This window comes from Anarrhichthys ocellatus, unplaced genomic scaffold, assembly GCF_004355925.1.
Source record: "Anarrhichthys ocellatus isolate YVR2014 unplaced genomic scaffold, GSC_Weel_1.0 scaffold10, whole genome shotgun sequence".
Classification (NCBI taxonomy): Eukaryota; Metazoa; Chordata; class Actinopteri; order Perciformes; family Anarhichadidae; genus Anarrhichthys; species Anarrhichthys ocellatus.
In genome coordinates, this window is record NW_022280040.1 from 8,466,828 (window position 1) to 8,478,757 (window position 11,930).

Below are 11,930 nucleotides of genomic sequence, written 5' to 3' on the forward strand. Positions count from 1 at the left end.
ACATCAGAATCTGCCAAACTACAAACTTCCCACCTCTGGCTGGACATGTTGTTGTGCGGGAAGCACTAAAATGAGAGGCTTCAAAAACCAGCTGTGGGTCTCACATTCCTGACTTCTGCCATTCTGTCCCTTCAACAAAAGCTTGACCTCCGTTGGCTCCGTCTGTAAAGAGGTGTTGACAAGGCCAGTCTAACCTGAAGGACACTGGGTTGAAGACCGCAGCTGTCTCAACATTCTGCCACTTTTTCCCCCAACTTGGATGGCCATAGGGTCACAGGGAAGTCTTTGCTTGTTTGTTTTCTTTTAACATGAAAATTTGAGCAAATATTTAATTTTAGAAAAAACGTTTCATTCTGCTTTCTTTCACCACAATGTCCTGCGAGGAGAGCAGGGAAGGTGAAGGGTTAATTTGTGGCCGGGGAAACCTGATGCTAATTAAGTCTTAGGAATGCCACATACTGACATTGTATTGCAGAGCGCACTCAGAGTGGCTCGGGCATGGAGAGAGCCAGTGGTAATGCGTGAGTCTGGTGGTTTTACTCCGTACTGACAGTCTCACCGGACCCTGGAGCTGAAGGTAATGCTCTGTCAAGAGGTGCACATCAAGAGTCTCTTATGTCAAGTTTGTGCTTAGTTTCATTTGAAAGGTGAAGATCAGTGATGGACTTTCAGGATCTTTTTTAGTTCAATCAAAGAACAGTTTGGAGATTTTCCCAGATTTGGTGATCAAAAGCTCAGCTCGCATTTTCTTTTTCTTTTTTGCAGGCAGAGATTTAAATATATCTGACGCAAAAAAAATGGTTTTAGTAACACCAGTGCTGTTGCTGCTGTTGCCTTGGTTCTCACTGCAAGCTGTCGCAGAGATCTGCCGGGGGCCGTACTGCTACCGCGCGGAAACCGGCGATCCAAGACCGTGCACCGGAGCGCACTGCCCGGGGAGCAGATCCTCCAGACCGCCGCGGCAGTTCAACCCGACGACGCAAGGGAGAGCGGCGCAGATCGTCGCCAGCCAGCACCATGCATACCCGAGCTCTCCAAGAGCAGCGCCGGACGCTTACCCCGCCGTCAAGCCGCTTCGCGTGCGGCACAGCGACGGCGGCGGCGCGCGGATGAGAGCGCCAGAAGTTTTACCTGCAGGATGCACCGATGCGGACTGCGCCCCTGTTGTGAAACATTCTCAGTCCGCTAATGACACCCGAGACTGTAGGGGGATCGAGTGCAGGCTGCCGCTGAGGATACGGCCAAGAGCTCGCGCGAAGTCTTGTGTGGGAGAGGGGTGCAGTTCAGAGGAGAGCACCAGCCAGCTTCCTCCTGTCCATCTGTCCGACAGAGCCGCGCAGTTTCTGGGAGATTTTCCGGAGCTTGGATATCCGTCGTCGGAACTTGGCGGCGCACCTTTGGGTGTCCAGCTCACATGTGACATCAACCCAGGTCTGCTATTATCATAATCATCATTGTCATCTAACATTTTAACTGTTGCTTTCAGATGATTACAGGCTGATTAACTTCTTCAAAATGTCCTTTGTGCACAATTGTGCACCAATCTAACCACTGCCAGACATTTCTGGTTGAGTGACAAGCTTCAAAAGAAGTTGATGAATTATTAACTTGCTCTGGAAACAGTGGGCCTGTAATGTAACCATGCATGTAACCCTTTATTGACTTTAACCCCCTTTTCCCACCAGGGATCTGCAAAATGGGATTAAGCTCCAAAAGCAAAGGAAGACCTTGTTGACCTTCAGCCCTAAATTATATCTGCACAGCTAGAGCAGCTGAACTGGAAACATGTCTGTGAGTCAGTTGTCCAGAAAATGTTGAGTGCTTTGATGTTGGTCCACAAAGGAAACGTTCATTGCCCTTAAAACAGGGTCAATGGGTGTTCAAACTTTATCGCAACAGCATTTGCAGAAATCAGACTTCTGAATCATTCTTAATCTCTTTTAATCCCTTCCTCCACTGCAGTGTTTAACAATAACAACTTGTCTGATCCCATATTTCATTTTGCATTATTTTCCCCTCAGGGGAGAACGAAGTTCCCTCTGAAGATGCCCTCATCTTGCACCTCCAGCTGGCGAAGGGGCAGGAGAAGCTGGTGGAGGCCCTACGCGCCCAGCAGATCGTCATCCGCGACCTGCAGCAGAAGCTCGCCGACCAACAGGAGGCGCTGCTGTCCCAGCAGAGGGAGATCCTGGACCAGCAGCGGCGCATGTATGACCAGATGGATGTGGTGAAGGCCCAGTACGGCCTCCTGTCGGACACCGTCAAGCAGGTCTCCTTCCAGGGCCTTCAGGGTGAGCTGCAGAGCTACTTCGAGAGCCACCTGGCGGGTCTGCAGAGCCAGGCCCGCAGCCACCTACAGAAGTCCTACGCCGTGCACAAGATGGAAATCGACTCGAAGGTGATGGATGTAGTCGGAGAGGCTCATTTTCCTCAACCTCTGCTGGGTTGCCCTTCGACTTGTGAGGGGGAGGAGTACTGTGATTTTCAGAGGGACCCACCTCAGTGTGAGAAGTGCACCATGTGTCCACCGGGCTTCTTTCTGATCTCGCAATGTTCTCCCACTGCAGACAGGATGTGCCAGGTATTGTCCTTTTAAAATACTCATATATTCACACCCTTTTCACTTCATTTAAAACGCACTGATGTCTGTTTGCATGGCGTGTGAGACTGCTATCTGTACTTATCTCTGATGTGTGAAAACCAACCCACTGCTCACTAAAGTGTGAATGGGTTTCAGCTAATAGTTAAACCTTGATATGGTGGAATCAGTCAGTTTTCACACATGTGGCGGCAATGCCCAAACATAATAACAGTTGATTTGGAGGGAAAATGTTCATACTTATCAGAATGAAGCTATAATTAATAGTAAAAATATATTCACAATGATTATTGTATGAATTGCAGGACAGAGATGAATGCCTTGAAGTACCAAACATTTGTGGAGAGCGAGTGAAGTGCCTTAATACTCCAGGTATGTTTTTGATGATTAAAGCAATTAATCTCCTAATTGTAGGCAGTGGGGAAAAAAACAATATCTCCCTCTTTTTCACCTTTTTACTCCTTGGTTTCTGTATTCTCTCTGGTCTTTGACTGCACAGGGGGGTTCAGGTGTCTGGGGGTTTCTGAGAGAGAAGCAGTGATGGGCTTGTGTGGTCCCGACTACTTCTTCAACCAGGAGCTGCAGGAGTGCCAGGCCTGTTCTGACTGTGATGGAGAGTCGGTTTCTGCTCCCTGCACAGCTATCACTGACTCAGTCTGCGGCCAGCCTTCAGAGAGCCGACTCTCCCAGTCTTGGGGGGCCAGTGTGGGAGTCCCATCCGCCAGGTCTTCTGGCGGCCACATCTTCCCTGGGCTTCAACTTAACATCCGAGGCAAAGAGAGAATTGATCTGCTGTCCAACGAGGCAGGGCAGGTGACGTTCCTGCAGCACGGTCTCGTGTGGTTGGATCATAACTTTGCGATAAAGCACAGCTGCAGGAACTTCCTCCAGGTGGGGATGAGGCTCAACGGGAGCCAGGAGGAGGAGGGTTGGGACCTCAGTGGTGTTCGCATCGAACAGCCGGATGGGAAATACTTCCAGGGTGTCAGCGTCAGCAGTGGAGTCGAGGTGGAGCCCAACCACACCTTCACTCTGCTGCTGAAGAGCCCCAATCAACACTGCAACCAGAGCAAGGATCTTCACCTCTACGATATCGCCACCCCCTCAGTCAGCCTGCTCTGGTTGTCGCATGACACCGGTGCCGTAGCTATGACGGCTCAGATGTCCCTGTTGACGCACTACCAGACCAGCTATCGCCCAACTTTCCGCATTACCTCAGTGTCCGACCCTTATATGACCATTCTAACGCACGACAACCGCGGCGTGCGCTTCACAGAGAGCGGTGTGGTGAAGTTCGTCCTCCAACAGGCGCTTTACTCTATGGGCCACACCTGCATTCGAGAGGGTTTCTCCCTGATTGCCTACACCAACCGCAACGGGACCGGCCAGGAGGCGATGCAAGCCTTCAAGACGGGCGTCAACTACAGGGACACCTCCATCACCCTCTCTGGCGCCGTGAGCGTAGCTGGCGGCGACACGCTGAGCTTTGAGATCACATCTCCGTCCCAGTGCAACATCCGCTACTTCGGGGACAGCACCGGGATCAGCGTGCTGAGCCTCATCTGGATTCCCTCGGCAGTGTCGTCGGCGCTGACTGCTACTGTGTCCAGGACGGGTCTGCCCTCTGGAGCAGTCAGGAATAAGCCGCTGTCGTTCCAGCAGATCGGCGCCGACACACCGCAGGTTCGATTGGCCCGCTCCGGGGAGCCAAACAGCCGGAAGAACTTCATATTCCACGAGAAAGGGACGGCGAACATCGCCCTGAACCTGAAGCTGATACACTCCTGCAATATTGTGAAACTCACTTTGCAGCGGGCGGGGGATCAGGGCAAGCAGGCGGGTCCTGTGGCTCAGCAGGTGTCTGGACATATGCCGGAAGGGAGCGAGTGGGCCAGCATCGGGCTGAGGGCCTCGTTTCCGGTCCAGAACGGTACGGCGGTCTATGTTACTCTGGACTGCATCCGTGGGCGAGTTAACCAGATAACACACGAGGGCGGCACTAACATTTCAATCCTCTGGGTTGCAGTGTGATCCAAGAAGCCTTTTTATCATTAACAAGAAGACAGTTTTGCACAATATTGAATTGCAGAGCAGATTCAACAATTTACCAAATAAAGAGAGATGAAAACAATGTTATTCATCTATTACACATATTTTGTCATATTATTGTTCTAAATGTATGTTTCATCACCTGTTTAGACTTTTATTGTGAAATCTCTTGGATATGATTAACATAAGTACTGCTTTCGCTTGAAGTACTTCGGCTGGTTGAGCAGTGACCAATTATACATGGGATGTGTGTGTGTGTGTGTGTGTGTACAGTGTGTATGAGTGTACGTACATGTGCAGTGGTGCTTGTTATGTATGTGTGTGTGTATGCGTGTGTGTGTGTGTGTGTTTATGTACAGATTGGCATGCCTACCTTTCTAGGAGTCGTTTAATATGTATATCCTTCTGTTCCTGCACATATTTAACTTTTGTACTGTATGTAACAAATGTTTTCTGTATTATATCATTAGGCATTTAAAAATAGTTTAACATTTTGGGAGCTACTAAGCTAAGCTAACTGGCTGCTCTTGCTAGCTTCATATTTACCATACCAATGTTAGAGTGGTATCGGTCTTCTCATCTATCATTAAGGCCTTTACACACTGTAGGCGTGACAAACAAATAACACAAAAATGCTAAATACTGGCCTGTGAATTTTTGTTCTTCTTCACTATCGTGTACATTTTGAATATGCCTGTTTTTCACAACAAGATTGGTTGCTGCCTTTATTCTAAGTGCAAAAGGCTCAAGAATCAACCTATATTCACCTTCTGACAAAAACACGTTGCGTGTTTGTGTGACAAAAAATGCTGTCTACATGCATTGCCCAAAATGTCAAACTATCCCTTTAATGCTCTGAAGACTAATGAAATAGCTATACACACATGCTAGGTAAACTCTCTCAAGCAGGAGTTGGTATTTTATGTTGTTTTTGATGATATTTATTTGCCTTTTATAAAACGTGACTTTTGTATTTACACTATAGAATACATATATTTGTCAGTCATGAGAAAAGCATAAAAATATGTGTATGTGGTAAAGTGCTGAATAGGCAGTGTTGGTATTCATTAGCACACGCAGCGGTAGCCTCTATCACACATCTATTTGCACACGTATAGTTTAACATAGTATTGTGGAATGTGCAAACATCATACTTTGTTATTCTTTTGCCTGAATGCTGTTTCCCTGTGAGGAGTTGCCCATGCATATCGTTCATAATTGCCTCTGTGTGTGTTCTGTCCTCTAAACAATTAGGCATAATTAAGTGTTTCAGGGAGTTGGCAACGAGGCCGGCCACGGAAATTCTTCAGATTTATTCTCACTTCATTATGTTTAGTGATTTTTCTTTTAGTTTTCTGTGGTTGGGCTCCCTGCACATGTCAATGCATGCACTCTTCTTCAACACCAAATAAAATGTACATATGTTTAGCCAGAGAATGACTTTAACTCCAGCTTGTTCATATTGTATTCTGTTAATTGTTTTTTCCATTTAGCATAATGTGAAGCATTCCTGTCCAGACACATTTGACATTTAGTTAATAGCGGATTTTCCATCAAGTTAAAGGGTAAAAGTTTAACATTCAGACGTTACTCATTCCAGTTAATCCCAAACATACTGAACCTCTTTAGAACCTTATTAAACAGCTATAGGTGCCAAAATTGCAGAAAGTCATACACTGCATATTTCCTCTCGATTGGTCTTAATCAAGGTTAAATTATTCTTCCATCTATTACCTATAGGAGAGCTGTTCCTTGGCTTAAACATATCAAATAGCCAGTGAGTCGATGAGAGGGAGAGGCGGGAAGAAAAAAAAGGTCTGGATGTGAAAAACAATCAAATGTTTCTGTCGGCTGCCTGAATTGAAAACAGGTGTTTCAGTGGAGCAGTGCTCCAGATGTGTGACGCTGTAGATTAAATGAGACCCACAGAACTTGAAGAGTTTCAGAGACATCAGAGAGAGAACAGAGAAAACTGAGGAGTGTGTGTATTAGCTCCTCTAATCATTATTTTCTGAATTAACAATGGTTCAAATGACTAATTTTAATGTTAAAGGCTCGCCTTTCGTGAAGAAACTCTGTTGTTCCCCTTAGCACAACGACACTTCTTTCAGTTAGCCTCAGACTTTAGTTAGCCTTCTAGTTGTGTTTTGGTTGTACGGCCAACAAATTTCCCCCTCATCGTCACTCACATTCTCAGCAGATGTTTCCAGCAAGAAAGCCTTGATAGGTTCACCTAATGCTTCCCAGCTAGCACCAAATGGCAGAACAACAAAGTTCAGCACTAGCTGCAAAGTCAAAAGTCTGGCTGCTGTTGTAAAGAACCAGTTATTTTCTTCTGGAACGACTGGAGGCCAAAGCAAAGAAGGAAATGGTGAAGTGACATTCATGAAGTGGCCAGAAACACAACTCTGTAAGACAGCCATATTTTCAAACCTCCAAACCGGGAGCCTTAACTGTAGCGCACATTCATGCTCGTGCACGTGTGTGCGCTTCTGCACGAACCATAGGCGTTTTCATCAGGATGGGGAACAGCCGGTTAAATGGTCGATTTTTTCCTGCTGCAGCTGAAAGTGAAGCCGTGAGAGTGATGAGAGTAAAATAGTCAGATTGCTGGCCAGAAAAGACAAAAAGCTGATCTCTAAGTCGCTAAAAAGCTCAATAGAGCTGAGAGGAACTGCAGAGTCGGGTGACAATTAGCTGCGGGTTCATCAATACAATCAACTCCTTTCATATGTAGTCATGCCGTCCTTTGTTTGTATGAAAAAAGATTTATTATAGCTGCTTTGATATTCGATCAGACCTGGTAACATTCATCTTCCATAGACACATTAAACCAAGAGGTAACAAAGGTTTGGCACAGATCAGATGCCTGAGTCAAGATAATCAACCAAAGCATTCGGGAATTCAATCCATAAATGCTGTGATGTGAAAACACAAAAAGGTGCCATGCTGTTTGACAGGCCGCATGCCATTTATCTCTTGCAAAACAGAGACATCATTCATCACCGCAATGCATCTGTTGTGAGTTTATTTGCATTCTGAGGGTTTCTGTGTTTGGAGTTCCTTCAGAGTCTAATGGGTCCAGAACTGTGACCACAAAACTTAAAAATCCAGTATGTCTAATACGAGTCTTTTTTATGTTTGTAAAGTATTTAACTTAATACTCTAAATGTGCATCTGCGTCACGTATTCATGGGTGCATGTTGATGTCGAGGTGAACACCCTCCTCACCCAAACCTGGCCCCAGTCTGCTCCGACGTTGACTTAAAAAGGACAAAGCTGGAGACAGGCTTGCTTTAATCAGAAGCGGATGTTACTCTAAGAGCCAAGGCATCTTGTCTGCAGGGAAATGTTTCGACCATGTGGTCGGGTCTGATGCTGCAACCCGCCGCAGTGCGTTACACTGGTACTCGACAGTGAATTTATGGGGTGCGAAGAAAGTCTGTAATGATGTGGTTGATTTTTTTTAAACAGCTTGTTGGGTTCTTTTGAGAATTAATTATATTAAATAATCTAAATACGGAAATTAAGTCTATTTGGGCATTTTAAATGTCTTCAATACTACTTAGAGTTACAGCTGAAAAACACTCACATGCTGCAAGAAGTTATGTTTGAGTTTGGAACCAATTTCTCCGTGTTCAGTTTGGTCTCACCTGCCAAGAATCGCTGACTCGATAACAAATGTTATAGGTCAGGCCGTATCTGAAAGTAATTTTTCATCTTGCCACTCAAATTGAATGGTGTCGTTGAAGTAAAAAGTATGAAGCTACATCATTCTGCGTCTGACATTACAAACCGCTCTTTGCTCTACGAACTCAATATGTGAACTATTGTTCAACATACTTTAGTGTGAATAAACAAGAGTATGAATCTTTTCGGACTGAACTGCGATTACCACGTTACTTCCTGAGAGCCTCCTCGCCCAGGTTGGAGACTTGTAAGCATGGTAACCAGTTCCAAACTCATGCGACCACATGACGATTTCTGAGAATCTTGATGTCTGAAACACTTTTAAAAATACGTGACGCCTATCAGTAGAGTGGAATCCACTTACATTGAAGCGTTATTAACATTTCATTACAGTAAGTGTAATTTACGTTATTATACTGTAATATTTTACAGCAAATTGTATGCTATTCGCATGCTAATGGTTTCATACTAGGATTTCTGACAGGTTTAGTTTAGTTTGCATTCCTAAAGAATCTCACATACGGTTTAGCGTACTAAATAGCATGTTAGTATGACATTTTGGAAGCAACCAGAGCATCCTTTTTCTCCATAGAGGTAAATGGATGTGTTCACAGCACCTTTCAGCGAAAGATACAAGAACTTCCAGAACAACTGAAAACAGAAAAGATGAATTATTTGCTGCCAGGTTTTGAGGAAACAATTGTAGTCATAGCCGAGGGACCAGCGAGACCTTTGTCTGGCTAAAAGTCCAATATGTATCTTACTGTAAGTGCAAAACTATTGCATCCACGTCTCTGGGTTTCTCTGTAACTGCTTGCTCTCCATCATCCTCCCTTTCTTGCGCATCTGCTCATCTGTCGCAATCTCCGCACTCCTGCCTTCGTCCATCTGTGCCGGTGTTGTTCTCCTCATTAGAGAGGTTGCTGATGCATGAGGAAATGGGCTGGCAGGTCAGTAGCCGCAAACACAAAAATGGGATTCAATGGGAACATCTAGCTCCTTAAATTACTCAGATTTTCTTTGTTGTTGAACAGTTTCTACAACATGAGAAACACTCGCTATCTGTCGGGCATTCTTGAAAAGCTGAAAGCTACACTGACACTGACAATAATCATGTTGGACATGCTGCATCTCTCTGTTCCAGTCATGGCGAGGGCTCTGCATAGTTCCCACCAGTGTCTGGTAAAGTCCCCGACCACCAGGAATGCAGCATTTAGTTTTCTCGTTCTTTTGCTGACCTTAATCAAGGGCAACCTGAAACTCCAGAGCCATAGGCATCAGTCTGTTAGTGTGTGTGTGCAATATGCACATGTTTATGCAACAGGGAGTGAGGCCCGTCTTGCTGTCTTCATGAAGAGGCCATTTAAAGCGCTGATGATGAATAATAGGTTGGCTGAATGCGAGCGAGCGAGTCCCTCTGGTGTATATTTAAATGGCGGAGAGATGCTCTCTCACTCATATCAACTCCCCGGTGGTCCATGAGGTTAATTGCTTTCTCCGGCAGGCGCTTACAGATTAACTATCTCACTGAATGCATCCATACAAATGACTCAGCGTGTACCACAATAAGTTGAGCGGAGGTGTGTGTGTGTGTGTGTGTGTGTGTGTGTGTGCAGTGCTTTGCAACAGAACATAGTGTATGCTTAGGTAGCATGCAGGGTGCACTGCGAGGTCGGAGAAGCTAATGAGTACGACTGACTTTGACTAACAAAGTGGACGTAACAGAGAATCTTTGGCTTAAATAGCCTTCAACAAAAGCGTGATAGTCCAGCATTTATATTTTTGAGGCAGATGCAACCCAGCAGGTGTGGATTTGGTGATTTGCCGTTGAAAACTAAACGTTTTTAAGCCCAGGACAATTCAGGTTTCGTATACCTTTTGTCTTGTTTTTGTTTTGGTAGCATTATATTTGCAAAAATAACTGCTAAAGATCTGGGAACATGGGGACTTTTCTAACTAACCCAGAATTACGCACCTTGTGATTTACGTCTAGTGCCAACGGTCAGTGTTATTGCAGGAGGAACTGTGGTTTTTATGTGGGGAGGAGGAAAGCAAGAGTGTGGTGGATGATCATGTATCATGTCAGGCTCTTAATGCTGGGGACTGGAAGGTCGTAACCTGAGGTGCCAGATGGTTTGTTTACAGAGAACCATCTGAGAAGCCGGTTGTTGGAAACTGTTTGGAAAAGGGCGGTCGCTTTCAAAAAATACTTGGCAGATGATTTGTTGAACCATCAGTCAATGAAACTGAATGAAAACATCTTTTCTATCGAGAAAAGCCTTCAGTGTCGTTCTTTTTGCTCTTCTTTCTATGAAGAAACTCTCCAGCTCTGATGTAACTGATGATATTGCAGCTTCTAGCCTCTTCAGGAGCCGCCATTGTTGCGTCACACACACACCAAAGTCACGCCACATGCCACATCTGGAAACGATGCCATGAGAGCGGTGAGAGTGAATCAAAACAGTAAAAACCTGAATAACGACCTAAAACACACTGAAACTTAGTCGCCTTCTTTCGACCTCCAAACCAACAAATCCACGTTTAGCTGCAAACTCCCGGCCGAGAAAAAGGATGTGTTATCTGCTGTCAACCAAGCATGCGGCTTCTCCCCTAAGGTGATCGGGCTTTCATGTGTTCACCGTGCAGTGTTACCAAAGTGAAACCAAACACTAATGGATGACCCAGCAGCTCCTGGGCTGACATCAGGGCAGAGGCAGAGTTCAACGGCTCAGAGGACTGTGAGGTGAACGCCACCAATTCCAACAGACACCAACATCTGGCTTGGCTTCGCTGCCACACACACACATGGTCTGTTTAAAGGAAAGACTTCAGTGAGACTTCATGAGAATCCTTTTGACCTTTCAGTCAAAATGCTTTGGTAAGCGCCTCTCAAGCCTTCACTTCACCATCTAGTGTGTTACTCATAAATCACCGCAACAGTCTGGAAAAAGATTAACTTCTACGACTTAAACTTTATGACATGTTTGCTACATTTCTCCTGTCTGCAAGCCGTGTGTTTGGACACTGCAGCTCGTCTCCTCTCTGTGTAATCACTTAGATTAGAGCGTCGTTAGTGGGATTAGAGCGTCGGGGCTTTACAAGGCCTGTGATGTGCTCCAAGCGGTCGGGGGAGCAGATCCTCCAGGAGACGCTGGTGATAAACTGCTCATGTGGGAACATCCCTGATCACTGAGAAAATGCCAGACCTGGTCATTTAGTCATTATTCGTACTATTCATTCTGAATCTGTAAAAAGGAATATGTCTACGCTCTGTGGAAGACTGTGAGGGAGATAACAGAGTCCGCAGAGGCAGCGTGTCAAGGTTGATTGAAATTAATTTGGCCTCATGACACCAAATGAGTCCAAAACGTGATGTCAAGAGCACACATAGGTAATTCCTTGATGTCAATTAATGGATGATGAGCTGACAACTCACTTTGTCTCTGTGGCTCTGCAGCAAGAGGAGTGGATCGTAAAACTCCACATGTGGGTTGTAAGCAGGGACAGCTCACATATTGACTTCATGTGTGCATGAAGATGTCGGCCAGCTTCATTCCAGACAACTGTTGACTTTTACTGATGAGATAGGTAT

At 45.5% G+C, this 11,930-nt stretch overlaps 1 protein-coding gene across 1 annotated transcript; it reads left to right on the forward strand.

The window, feature by feature from the left end:
- The first annotated feature begins 507 nt into the window (after positions 1 to 507).
- On the forward strand, positions 508 to 6,121 carry nell3 (NELL (neural EGFL like) family member 3). The gene is made up of 4 exons (XM_031850230.1): positions 508 to 1,431; positions 2,022 to 2,581; positions 2,905 to 2,971; positions 3,099 to 6,121. The coding sequence occupies exons 1-4, from the start codon at positions 798 to 800 to the stop codon at positions 4,628 to 4,630; spliced, it is 2,793 nt and encodes a 930-aa protein (XP_031706090.1). The 5' UTR covers positions 508 to 797; the 3' UTR covers positions 4,631 to 6,121.
- The last annotated feature ends 5,809 nt before the right edge of the window (positions 6,122 to 11,930 follow it).

Coding starts and splice junctions, on each gene's coding strand:
- nell3 (XM_031850230.1), top strand. CDS start 798: ATGGTTTTAGTAACACCAGTGCTGTTGCTGCTGTTGCCTTGGTTCTCA. Junction 1,432..2,021: donor CACATGTGACATCAACCCAG/GTCTGCTATTAT, acceptor TTTTCCCCTCAG/GGGAGAACGAAGTTCCCTCT. Junction 2,972..3,098: donor GAAGTGCCTTAATACTCCAG/GTATGTTTTTGA, acceptor TTGACTGCACAG/GGGGGTTCAGGTGTCTGGGG.